Source organism: Kogia breviceps, chromosome 3 (genome assembly GCF_026419965.1).
Source record: "Kogia breviceps isolate mKogBre1 chromosome 3, mKogBre1 haplotype 1, whole genome shotgun sequence".
NCBI lineage: Eukaryota > Metazoa > Chordata > Mammalia > Artiodactyla > Physeteridae > Kogia > Kogia breviceps.
In genome coordinates this window covers 92135834-92149859 of record NC_081312.1, presented here as the reverse complement: position 1 = coordinate 92149859, position 14026 = coordinate 92135834, and the positions used below count along the sequence as shown (strand labels likewise).

The window sequence follows — 14026 nt, the reverse complement described above, 5'->3', positions numbered from 1 at the left end:
GAAGCAAATACGCTTTTTTAACATCTTCATTGGAGTATAACTGCTTTACAATGGTGTGTTAGTTTCTGCTTTACGACAAAGTGAATCAGTTATACATATACATATGTTCCCATATCTCTTCCCTCTTGCATCTCCCTCCCTCCCACCCTCCCTATCCCACCCCTCTAGGTGGTCACAAAGCACCGAGCTGGATGATCCAGATTTTAAATGGGAAGAATGCAGTGAATTAAAAATATGGTTTCCAATAAAATGAATGCCTTATCAAATATATAATTTATATTCATATACTAAGTATATTAATACAGCACTTCATAATAGATAAAAGAAAACAGAAATATCAACTGGAACAAAATTTTTAAACAAATTTAAGGATGTGTGTTTTGTGTTTTCTTACCACCCAAGTCAAGTTAAAACTAAGACAAAAGGTTGCTGCTCCTGCCTTTTTTGCCATCTTGGCTCTTCTCCAGTTTTGAGTAGAAACTGGAAATATTGGCTACCTTTGGGATCAGTTTTTATTATTCCTTTTGGCCTCAACCTCATACCCTTGTGATTTACTGGAGTTTGCATTGTCTCTGTATCTACTGACCTCTGCCTCTGTTGGGCGGCACGGGTAGGTTTCCTGACAATGAAATGAGTTTCTCAAAATCACAATCGAGGCTTCTAGAATTAAGCATATATAATGTATTTTAAGTAATTAAACAAGACCGATTTCTCAAGATTACCTGTTCTGTTTGAGATTTAGTAGTTGTCCCAAATCTGAAAATATATTGCCTTAAAAGAATGTCCCACCATTAATGAATTTAGTAGCAGTGCTGCCAAAACAGAAACTAGAATGCAGAAAGTGTTCAATAAATATTAGTGAGGAAATGGTCTTGTGCAAGATGTTTCACTTAGATGAGACTCAGTTTCTCTCCTTAACATTGGCAGTCGACTGTCTTTCCTTGTGAACAAATGACAATAGGTATTCAAGTATTTAGAAGCATAACATACTATATGTTTGAAAAATTGTTTTTACTGTTGTTACTTTCAATTCATGGGAGGCAAAAGGTTGGTACTATAGTTTCTAATGAATTTTCTCCCTGCTGCAGTGAAAATGTTCTGGATTTTCAAAAACAATTCTGATTTCACATAGTCTGTCCTGTGGTTTGATCACAGAAACCATTAAAATATCTTAAAAGTGGAAACTATATCTCCTGTATGTCCCATAGCTGGCCCACCTGTCCTCTGTTGGATAATGTACTAATTTGGAAAATACGGTCGTAGGAGTCTAGCTCATAGTATTGACAGTATTCACATAAAACCCTAAGAAATACATTGGTGATAGTTTAGGCAAAATTTTTTTCAGGCTGTGTTTTCATTTTATATTTTTAATATTAGTATTTTGAGTAGAGAAAGATTTTTAGTAAGCATTAACTAAGAAGATAATCTGTTTCAGAGAAATATGACCAAGATCTCTAAGGATCCTGCCACAAGGGTCACTGGCAGAGGAGACCCTATGGTCCTGGCGATCCGTCCTGTACCTACATCTGGACACCATGCTCAGCCCTTGGCCGTGCAAGAAGCAGAAGCAAAAGCTGGTAATGGGATTTTGTTCCTACTATTCTTTGCATTATCCATAATTCCAGTTCCAGAGGGTTGTTTTGAGGATAAAAGGAAATCAAAGACGGGCACAGTTCTCATGAGTGAACAAATGTGTGATATTACCCCTAAGTAATGTGTGTCCTCTCCCCAGGTTTCATTTTGTATTAGAAGACAGGGTTGCTTTAGGCCCTCTTATTTCCTATCTTTTCATGGTCTTCCCTCCATTCATAAGTGACTCTTAGTATGAGGAGAATAATGAGAATTTTAGAAGAGAAGTCATGTTTTTATTTCCTGGCTTTGTTGAGAAAGAGTTACACATAAGAGAATTGCCAAATCACTGAGACCTTTCCATTCAATTTACTGAAGCTTATTTCAACTATTTTTAATAGAAATCTTTCTGAAGTGTATTAAGTGTTGTCTGATGTATTCGTGGGTTTCTTGAGGTTGGAGGGCAGTGTTTTTATCTCTTCCTTTCCACCAACTGTCAAAGTGAATGGCACATAGTTTGTGTTCCTTGAATATTTGAGGAATTAATAATTTAACTTTTACTTTGTGACTTAGAGTTGTCAGTTCAAAAAGAATTGCACTGTGCTACAGCCCCTTGAGGTGTTCAGAGCTCGCTGAGGAATATGGGCTTATACTCTCTATTTACTGGGATTTTGAACTAGGAGCTGCCATATTCTTTACAAGCTGCAGTCCTTTTAGGACATTGAGCCCTTGCAGCCTGCTCCTTCCCTCCATGTACAAACCATACGTACTTTTTGTTTCTTGTCTGCTGTCTCCATTGTAACCTGGAAAAGAACTAAGAATTGCCAGAACAAATCATATGTACAAAGTCAATAACCTTAGTTTCCACATGTTTCTAATTCAGTAGGCATATGAACAGAGTTTTAGAGAATCTCTGCCTTTCCTAAGAAGTCAGTTTGACAATTATTTTTCTCATTGCCCATCCAGAAACCCTTTTTCCTTATCTCTAGGTTCTAGATAGTTGAGAATATCTTTTTGCCAATTAGTTAAATGCTAATTTACCAATTAGTAGGGTAATACTATCTTAATTTGTATCTTGCTTCCTACGTTTCAATGTCATTTTATGTCCATTGTTATGTTTGGAATAACCTGAGAATTACTTTCTAATTTGTGAAATGCATAGAAGTGAGTTTTAAATATTATGTGGGAGGTCCAATCAATATGAAAGAAATTAGTTTTGACTCAGGACAAATCAAACTATAAAAGGATTTACTTTTCTTTCTTTAATCCTTTTTTCCCTGAAAACAAACACATTAACAAATTCATAAGTTGGAAAGGGTTAAATAATCCAAAACATATAAAGTCCTTCATAATCCTTTCACCAGAGAGTACCACTGTTAGTGGTGTGGTTATATTTTCCTAATATCTTATCATTTTAAAAACTAATTTAAATATTAATTATGAAATACTTGATACAGGCAAAGAATATATGTAATGCACATGTAAGTTATGAACCTAACAACCAGGAACCCACTATTTGACTTAGGAAGTACTGTTAAAGACCCCTGTGTGTTTCACCACAATTCCATCCCTGTAACTTCCCCACAATCTGAGGTAATAAATATTCTGATTTTAAAAAATCTTCTTGCTTTTCTTTGTTTTGACCAAATATAGGTATCCTCAGAAAGCTTTTGCTATATTTTGTTTGTCTTTTAACATTATAAAAATGGTTTAATACTTGTTTTAGTCTTTGTAACTTGTTTTTTTTCCACTTAATATCAAGCTTGTAAGATTTGTCTTTTTAATGCATATAGCTCTGGTTCATTCATTTTCATTGCTGTATAGTATTCCATTTTGTGAATATACTATAATTTATCTTTTCTCTTATCATTGGGCATTTGCCTGGTTCCCAGGTTTACAAAACCATATCTTAAATGAAATATATAAATGCCATGTATGGCGATGCTTCATTAATCCTTTCATGCTCGTAAACTTAAATGGCACCGTTTAAATGAAACTTAAAAGTCAGAAGAGAGCTAAGAATAATTTTTCTGGACTAATGTTTTTACATCAACATTTTGGATATTGGCCTCTGAGCCTGTGCCAATTTGTATTCCTACTTTATTATATCAATTATATTAATAGTAATAATCTATTTCTGTATCATTTTTGAATATTACTTAAATTTTATAAACTCTGTGTGTTACTAATAACAATAGCTATTCCTTACTGTATAGTTGCTCCATGCCAGGTACTGTGCCAAACAATTTTTATACATTTATACCTCCTGACAGTTTTGAATCGTTTTTTCATTTGGAGATAATTTCAAGCTTACAAAAAAGTTGCAAAAATAAAAATAGTTGCAAAGAACACTCATATTCCTTTTACCTAGATACACCTATAGATAACATTTTATTCCATTTGTGCTCCTCTGTGTGTATGTGTCTCTGAACATTTCATTTTTTTCCTGAACCACTTGAGGATAAGTTATATACATGATTCCTTTTTACCCCAAAATACTTCAGTGTATATTTTCCCAAAATAAGGATTTTTCTTGTGTATCTTAGTACAGTAAATTTAACATTAGATGAAAATGTGTTATACAATTATATCAGTCTACTGTTTGTATTCTAATTTTGTCAATTGACCCCAAAATGTCTTTACAGCATTTTTTCCCCACAGTACAGCAATCTGTCTGGGCTCAGGTGTTATGTTTATTTATTAACATCTTTATTGGAGTATAATTGCTTTACAATGGTGTGTTAGTTTCTGCTTTATAAAAGTGAATCAGGGGCTTCCCTGGTGGCGCAGTGGTTGAGAATCCGCCTGCCGATGCAGGGGACACCGGTTCGTGCCCCGGTCCGGGAAGATCCCACATGCCACGGAGCGGCTGGGCCCGTGAGCCATGGCCGCTGAGCCTGCGCGTCCGGAGCCTGTGCTCCGCAACGGGAGAGGCCACAACAGTGAGAGGCCCGCATACCACAAAAAAAAAAAAAAAAAAAAAAGTGAATCAGCTATACATATACATGTGTTATGTTTAGATGTCATGTCTCTTTAGCCTCCTTTAATCTAGGATATTCCTCTCTTTGCCTTTTGTGACATTGATGTTTCTGAGAGACATATTCTTTGCTCTCCTCAACACCCATCAACCCCTGGCTTTTAATAGAAACTTTTCCTTGTTTGGGGTTTATCTGGTATTTCTTCATGATTTTGATTCGAGTTGTTTTCTTAGCTGGAACACTGCATAGGTGACGTGCTATCATATCTGGAGGTACACAATGTCTGTTTGTCTTTTATTGGTGAGGTTCATTTGAGCACCTGGTCAAGGTGTGTCCAGTTTCTTCACTGTATAATTACTGTGTTTTTATCCCATCACAACTAATAAGTAATCTGTGGGGAGGCACTTTCAAGACCGTAAAAATGTCCTCCTCATTAAAACTTTCCGTTATGCTTAGCAGTCATTGCTGAATCTTATCTGATCCAGTCTTTACTCTGGCAGTTGCAAAAATTTTAATTTTTTCACCTCCAGACCTCCTGCTTTTACCATTTGGCACTTGGTATGTTGTTATCATTGAGAATCCTCCTCTCTAGTTTGCCTGTGTAGTTACTATCTGTTTATTTTTCTATTTATCTGTCCGTCTACCTATCTACCAACTTACCTACCTATCCATCTGTCCATCCATTTATCCCATTATCGTAGGATTATTGGTGTGACTCAAATTCCTATTTTTTTAGTATTTTATAATTCATTACTATACTTAATTAGTATTCAAATTGTCCCAGATTCATTCAGCTAATGGAGCCCCTTCAAACTGGCTCCTATGTCCTTGTGACATGACTGTGTTTTTGAGTAATTTCTTAATTTCTGGCATAGCAAAATATTCTAATCTCACCTTGTATATACCCTAAGTACTGGAATCAGCCATTTCTTGAAGATCCCTGGTTCCTTTTAGTGGGGAATTGTATTCAATACTGCGATCTGAGCATTGGATTTCATGGCAATTTTTAAAATAGATGGTATTATTCAATTTTACATATTAGGGAACTAAGTCTCAACAGAGGTTAAGTAATACAACAGCTGGTAAATAGTGGAAACAGTATGTAAATTCAGGTCTCTTAAGCATCATGCTCTTTTCATTTACACTGTAGCCTTTAGTCATGTCATCTGGTTTCCTTTCCTTCCTTCCTTCCTTTCTTCCTCCCTTCCTCCTTCCTTCCTTCCTTTTTTTAGTCTAAATTGATACAAAAGTTTGCTATCATTTAATTTTTGCAGATAAGAAAAAGATCGTTGAAATTAAAGATTCATGCGGTGGACACTGCTTCCAAGAACTTGAAAAGGCAAAGCAGGAAGGTCAAGATCTGAAAAGAAAACTGGAGAAATGCTATAGACATCTTCAGCATTTAGAAAGGAAGCACAAAGCTGTAGTGGAAAAAATTGGAGGTTAGCATTTAAAGTAGCACTGCTACCAGTATAAATCTCTTTGATCCTTTTGAAATGTTCAAACGTGACATTGTAGTTACTGTAGGTGCTGATTCTCTTTGGGGATTATTTATAAACTAATCTGGACCTTATTTTTACCAACCAAATTATTATTATTGAACTCAAGAGGAAAATTGGAGCTCTGATTAAAAGGTCACATTCCTTTTTTTGATTGAATAGCTTCTGAGTGCTCAATATGTGTCAAGCAGCATTGTAGGCACTGGGGATACAACAGTGAAGACATCAGACACAATTCCACTTTTGATGCAGATGCACAGGACTCTTCTCTGCCTTCAAGAAGCTTCCCATTAAGTGAGGAGAACTGAAAATAGATTAATAAATAATTCCAGCTCTGAGTATCTGGCAGTATGTTCACGTCAACCTGGAAGAAAGGATGTTCATTAACTCTTCCTCCTATTAAAGTTAAGGAAGGCTTGGCCAAGCCTTGAAAGATGAAGGTGTTTGCCAAAGAGAACAGCATTCTAGGCAGCGGGAGAAGACATGACCCAAGGCATATGGGTCTGATCTGGCCTCCTTTCCGTCCATTCTTCACAACACTGTCAGGAAATCATCCAAGAGGGATATCTTCTGCCATTTCCTATTGCCCTTTTGAAGAAGGGAGGCTGTTGGGCTAATGAGGCTGCTCCCTCTTAACCTTTCACTGTTGATTTGTACCCTTTACATTTGAAATATTTCAGATGCTTGAGCTGGTCAGGGATTTTCTTCTACTGCTGGAGCTTGAATACAATATTATCATTCTGTCCTACACTTACCCCTCTCATTCTCGTTTTGGTCTAACTCTTCCTCATCCTTTAGGATTCAACTGAGAAGATAAATTATCTGCAGAGCCTTGATTTTCCCCAGTCTGGGTTAGACGGGCCGCTCCTATGAGGCCCCAGAGCATTTGGCTCTTCAATTAACGTTCTGCACTTCACTTTTTGGTTACTTGCCCACTATCTTTTTTAACCTATAAATTTCTTGAGAATAAGGGATTATCTCTGTTTTTCCTTATAGTCATGGTGCCCATTACATACCAGACAGTAATAAATGCTTGAATGAGCGAAGGACTGAATGCAAGGGTCTCAAATAATGTGTCGTCCAGAAAAGACCAGACAGATAGGTTCACTCTTTTTTTTCTACGTTCACCTCTGTTGCTTGCCTGGACAGCAGTCATCTCTTTCTGCTTCCAGTCTCGCCCCTCCAATCCATTCTCCATCAGGCAGCTAGAGCGACCTTTTTTTTTTTTTTTTTGGTCTTCTGGTGTCTGATTTATTCTGAGTGCACAATTAGTATTGCTTTATTTCAGTTTCTGGTTTACTACCTGACACACAGTTTAGGTACAGGCCCTTGTTAATGACATACTTCCTGAATCAACCTTTTTGAGATATTATTATTACAATTATTAGGATATTTTCTATTCAAAAAATAAAACTGAAGACAACAGTTTAAAATCCCCAAAGACATTCTAGATGCATAAGCAATACATAAAGATTCTACCAGTTGGAGAATTTCTGAAGGAGTAGAGCGACCTTTTAAAAAAGTAAATTGGATCGTCACACTGTCTTGTTCCAAGCCCTCAGTGACTTGTCTGGCTCTCGGTATGAAATACAAACACTTTAACATAGAGTTGAAGAAGCCCTCCATGATCCCACATCTGCCAGCCCCTCGGCCTCTTTCCCCTCCACTGCCCCTGCCCAGCCCTCTTATTCTCTAACATTCTCTAACAGAAGTTTCATTGTCTCTTTACTCCGAGTCTCTTTGCATCTCTTCCTTTACCCCCCCCCCCCATCTGCCTTCCCATCGGGTCACGTTGCCTGACTAACCCTACTCATCAAAGCCTTGGCTCATGCCGCCCTCAGAGAGGCTTTGCTAACTACCCCAGGCTCGGTCAGGTTCCTCCGTTAGACATTCCCCACAGCTCCTATGAGGTTTATAACATTCATCAGCTTGCCATTATTTATTGTCTGTGTTCTCCTTTGGAGTGTGATGATGACAAGGATGAAATCCTGTCCTAGCACTTAGCACAGTACCTGGCATCATAGCACACTTGGTAAATCTTGTTGCCCAAGAGCACCCACCTACTCCCACCCTACCGCTTGCTAAGTCGGCTAGAGATAGATAATAATTACTTTAAGGCAAGAAAGGGTTTTAGGAATTTTGAGATAAAAAAACAACACAGTTCCCATGGTGATTGCTTAGGTCTTTAATAGAGGCCAGAGAGCAAGTGAGAGTAAATTTGTCCAACTGTGGATGTAGATACAGTGTGGCTATTGTAAATTTGATGAAAATCAAGAAAATCTCTTTTACATAATAAAATGACAAGGGCAGTTGGATGTGATTATTCTTTATAAATAATCATATTTAGCACCATACATTGTGATCATACAGTAGTTATTCTACATAGTGCTTTTTGAGGCTGATAACTTCTGTAATTCGTGGACTTAGAAATAATCCAACAAAGTTGAGAGTTAGCTCAAAACAGCAGGCTGATAAAAGGGGTCAGGGTCAGAATTTAAGTCATCTGATAGTTTGATTTCAGTGCTTGTCTTAATGTAAATCTATTAGTTGATAATATTTTTGTTATTGTGGTGGTTTTTTCTTAAATTCCATTTTCCACTGTCATGGTAGCATTTATTGAAAAGTGATGGAGTAAGAGTGAGTGGTTTAGAAATATACAAGCTATATCCATCACTGGGGGGAACAGATTGATTAATTCCCCAACTTATAGGGTGTGTTGAAAGGGTGGCGTAGCAGGAAATATGGGGTGCCGTGTTCATAGGTATTAAATGTTGATATTGCCAGGCCTTGTATAAGGTGCTGTGCACTTACTATATTATTTCCATTATAATCTTCAAGGTAGGTGATACTGTCCCCACTTTACATATGAAAAAACTCAGATTCAGAAAGATGAAGTAATTTGTCTAAGCTCATCCAGGTGGTTAGAAGAAAAGCTAGGATTTAAACCTGTGTCTCTCTGACTCTGAAATTCATGCTTTGTCCTCTGTACCACATGGACTCCATCAGTCTCATCTTCTTTTTAAAAGTTCAAAGAATTGAACATCTTACATTATTTCTGAAAATGGGACCTACTTAAGCTTAATATTTTTTTAAATTTTGTATTGAGCTACTTGTTCAATGATCATTTATATGAGCATAGACTGTATACCAGGGTCCATGAGGGACATGGAATTAGGAAACCTACTATGTTTCTAAATAAAGCCTTTCGTCTAACTGGAAAACAAAACACATGCATATAAAACAATTGGAAATTTATTCCAGGACAGTGTGTAACCCAGAACAAGATGAAAACGGAATACAGATTTAAAGTGCTGAGAAAGGTCTTCCCTGGTGGCGCAGTGGTTGAGAATCCACCTGCCGATGAAGGGGACACGGGTTCGTGCCCCGGTCCGGGAAGATCCCACAGGCTGCGGAGTGGCTGGGCCCGTGAGCCATGGCCGCTGAGCCTGCGCGTCCGGAGCCTGTGCTCCGCAACGGGAGAGGCCACAGCAGTGAGAGGCCCGTGTACTGCAAAAAAATAAATAAATAATAATAATAATAAAGTGCTGAGAAACTAGAACGGGGAGTGGTCAGATTAGGGTTTATAGGGGAATGAATGACACAGGGAGCAACTGGCAATTTTTCAGTCTCCTTTATAGAAATTTGTGCTGGTATTTTAAGGGAAAGACTGAAAGAAAAAGAGATTAATTGACCAATATACTATAAACTTTCTTTTTTAGAAAAGAATAGTAAAGTTGTTGAAGAATTATTAGAAGAAAACAATGACATGAAGAATGAATTGGAAGAACTGAGAACACTTTGTAAAACACTGCCACCAAGGTAGGCTTTTACTATTACAAAGAAATCGTTTATTTCTGAGTATCTTTGCTTTTTCATATCAGTCACATCAATAATATCATACCAAGAATATCAGTTGCTTTTACTGTTACATAGCAAAAAGTATAAAAAAGAAGAAAATCCTCTAAAACCCTGTCCCTGGAAGATATCCTTTATTTAGTATATGTGCTGCCAAAGCGAGCACTTTACCTTTATTTAAGCCCTTTTATACACACAGAACATGTGCACATGTTTTAAAAATTGAGATTATCATGTAAGCTATTCTGTAGCCTTTTGCTAATATTATAAGATAAACAATTCCTCCATGTCATTGGATATACTCCTATAATGTGCTTTTCAATAGCTGCATAGATTTTCATCATGTGGATTTATCATGATTTATTTCAGTAACTATAACACAAGTTGTTGGCATTTTTCTCCTAAATAATTATAATAAAGATCCTCATATGTGAATTTTTTAGCACATCTTAGCTTATTTTATTGGAATATATATATATATATATTTTTTTTTTTTTTTCAAGTTACGTTTTTCACTTGCAATCTGTTTTTGCAATCTTTGGTTTGTTTTTAGGTCACTGTCAGAAGGGGCCATTGAACATGCTTGCCTGCCATGCAATGGGGTGGCCTTGGAAGAACTTCGTGGGCAGTACATTAAAGCTGTAAAAAAAATTAAGCGTAAGTCCCTAAAGAGATTCCCAAGATTTCAAGGTGGTTTGGGTCTTTTTTGTAGCTAGCAGTAGTAATTTTGGGGAATTTTCTGAACTACCTTGTTCTTACCTGCTTTTAGAAGAGATCACTGATAGCTTTTCTAAATTATGTAGATAATTTTACCCAAGTAAATTTGGAGTTTACTCCCCAAATTTTGGAAGTGGCACAAGGATAGAGGTATTTTTATATTGTTAATTATCCTAGGGTTGTTTTTTTTGGACACTAATATATATATACTTTTAAAGTATAATTGACATATACTACTATATTAGTTTCAGGTGTGTAACATAATGGTTTGATCTTTGTATGTGATCACCACAATGTCTAGTTTCCCCATCACCATACAAAGTTACAAAATATACAATACAGTAGTAGTTCCCCTTATCTGAGGATTTGCTTTTGTGGTTTCGGTTATCTGTGGTCAACTGCAGTCCAGAAACATTAAGTGGAAAATTCCAGAAATAAATAGTTATTAAGTGTTAAACTGCGGGCCATTCTGAGTAGCATGATGAAATCTCATACCATCCTGCTACCTCTGCCTCCAGACATGAATCATCTCTTTGCCCAGCATATCCTGCCTGTTAGTCAATTAGTAGCCACCTTGATTACCAGATCCACTGTATCACAGTGCTTGTGTTCGTCACCCTTCTTTTACTTAATAAAGCCCTCAAAGTATAAGAGTAGTGATGCTGACAATTCATCTATGCCAAAAATGAGCCGTGAAGTGCTTCCTTTAAGTGAAAAGGTGAAAGTTCCTGACTTAATAAGGAAAGAAAAATAGAATCATATGGTGAGGTTGCTGATCTACAGTAAGAACAAATCTTCTATCCGAGAAATTGTGAAGAAAGAAAAAAAAAGTATGCTAATTTTGCTGTCACACGTGAAACTGAAAAAGTTACGGGCACAGTGAATGATTAGTGCTTAGTTAAAATGGAAAAGACATTAAATATGTACAGTAAGATATTTTGAGAGAGATCACATTCAAATAACTTTGTTAAAATATATTGTTAAAATTGCTCTATTTTATTATTAATTATTGTTAATCTCTTACTGTGCTTAATTTATAAATTAAATGTTATGACAGGTATGTATGTATGTATGGGAAAAAATGTAGTATATTTAGGGTTCAGTACATGGTTTCAGGCATCCATTAGGGGTATTGGGATGTATCCTCTGCAGAAAAGGAAACACTACTGTACAATATTATTCACTGTAGTCACTGTGCTGTATATTACAACCCCATGACTTATTTATGATTGGAAGTTTGTACCTATTGACCCTCTTCTCCCATTTTGCCCACCCTCCAACCCTCTCCCCTCTGGCAACCACCAGTCTGCTCTCTATTTGCTTTGTTTTTTTTAGTTTCCACATATATGTGAAATCATACAATATTTGTCTTTCTCTGTCTGACAGTTCACTTAGCATAATGCCCTCAAGATCCACCCAGGTTGTCACAAATGGCAAGCAATTTCATTCTTTTTTATGGCCAAGTAGTATCATTGTATGTATGTACCACATCTTCTTTATCCATTCATCTGTTGATGGACACTTAAGTTGTTTGGCTATCTTGGCTATTGTAAATGATGCTGCAGTGAACATAGGCACACGTGTATCTTTTCGAATTAGTGTTTTCATTTTCTTTTGGTAAATATCCAGGAGTGAAATTGCTGGATCATATAGTAGTACTGTTTTTCTTTTTTTGAGGCATCTCCATATTGTTTTCCATAGTGGCTGTACCAATTTGCATTCCCATCAACAATGCATAGGGTTTCCCTTTTCTCCACATGCTCACTAACACTTCTTGGTCTTTTTGATGATAGCCATTCTAACAGGTATGAGGTGATATCTCATTGTGATTTTGATTTGCATTTCCCTGATGATTAGTGATGTTGAGCATCTTTTCATATACTTGTTGTCCATATCTATGTTTTCTTTGGAAACCTGTCTATTCAGATCTTCTGCCCTTTATTTTTTTTTCTTTCTTTTTTTTTTTTTTTTTTTTTGCGCAGTACGTGGGCCTCTCACCACTGTGGCCTCTCCCGCTGCGGAGCACAGGCTCCGGATGCGCAGGCTTAGCGGCCATGGCTCACAGGCCTAGCCACTCCGTGACATGTGGGATCTTCCTGGACCGGGACACGAACCTGTGTCCCCTGCATTGGCAGGCGGACTCTCAACCACTGCGCCACCAGTGAAGCCCTTCTGCCCATTTTTAATCAGATTGATTGTTTTTTGTTGTTATTGAGTTGTATGAGTTCTTTGTGTATTTTGGAAATTAATCCCTATTGGATATATAATTTGCAAATATCTTCTCCCATTCAATAGGTTGCCTTTTTTATTTTGTTGATGGTTTCCTTTGCTCTGCAGAGCATTTCAGTTTGATGTAGTCCCACTTGTTTATTTTTGCATATATTGCCACTGCTTTTGGAGTTAGATCCAAAAAAATATCACTAAGACCAATGTCAGGGAGCTTACTGCCAATGTTTTCTTCTAGGAGTTTTATAGTTTCTGGTCTTACAATCAAGTCCTTAATCCATTTTGAGTTGATTTTGTTTATGGTATAAAGAAAGTAGTCCAGTCTGATTGTTTTGCATGTGGCTGCCCAGTTTTACCATCACAATTTTTTGAAGAGATTGTCCTTTCTCCATGTATATTCTTGCCTCCTTTGTTGTAAATTAATTGACCATGCGTGAGTGGGTTTATTTCTGGGCTCTGTATATTGTTTCATTGATCTGTTTGTGATGTCAATACCAAACTGCTTTAATTACTATAGCTTTGTATTGTCGTTTGAAACCAGGAAGCATGGTGCCTCCAGCCTTGTTGTTCTTTTTCAAGATTGTTTTGGCTATTTGGGATCTTTTGTGGTTCCACACAAATTTTAGGAATTTGTTAAGCTACTCCAGCTTTCTTTTGGTTTCCATTTGCATGAAACATTTTTCCATCCCTTCCCTTTTAGCCTGTATATGTCCTTACATCTGAAGTGAGTCTCTTTAACATTTCTTGTATTTCCTACTTTTCTGTTGAAGTTCTCTCTGTGTTCATTCATTCTTATTGGTGAGCGTCTTTATGACCATTACTTTGAACTCTTTATCAGGTAAGTTACTTACATCCCTTTCATTAAGGTTTTTTTCTGGGGTTTTGTCTGATTCTTTCATTTGGAACATATTTCCCTGTTTCTTCATTTTGCTTGACTCTCTATGTTTTATTTCTATGTATTAGGCAAAATAACTACCTCTCCCAGTCTTGAAGGAGTGGTCACAGGAAGACTGGGGTGTGTTTCAGGCTGCTGTCTGTGTAGTGTCCTGGGGGTTGTAGCTTGCCAAGAATGATCTCCAGTTGTTTCAGTCCTGTGGGGTCCAGAAATGCAAGCCCTCTAGCCACCAGAGCCAGGTGTTCAAGAGGTGTTCCCTGTGTGGACTGTGCACACCTGCTGGGTTT

The 14026-nt window shown here is 37.1% G+C and overlaps 1 protein-coding gene across 4 annotated transcripts in view; it reads left to right on the top strand.

The window, feature by feature from the left end:
- The window catches only part of CEP152 (centrosomal protein 152), a 100732-nt gene that overhangs the window by 79333 nt on the left and 7373 nt on the right, over positions 1-14026 (top strand). For 3 of the 4 annotated variants that reach the window (XM_067030704.1, XM_059058586.2, XM_067030703.1), the window contains exons 21-24: positions 1436-1577; positions 5822-5989; positions 9766-9865; positions 10455-10558. In XM_067030704.1, the coding sequence (XP_066886805.1) occupies positions 1436-1577; positions 5822-5989; positions 9766-9865; positions 10455-10558 (514 nt within the window). The remainder of the gene's footprint in view (positions 1-1435; positions 1578-5821; positions 5990-9765; positions 9866-10454; positions 10559-14026) is intronic. The other variant, XM_059058588.2, reaches the window with a different exon arrangement.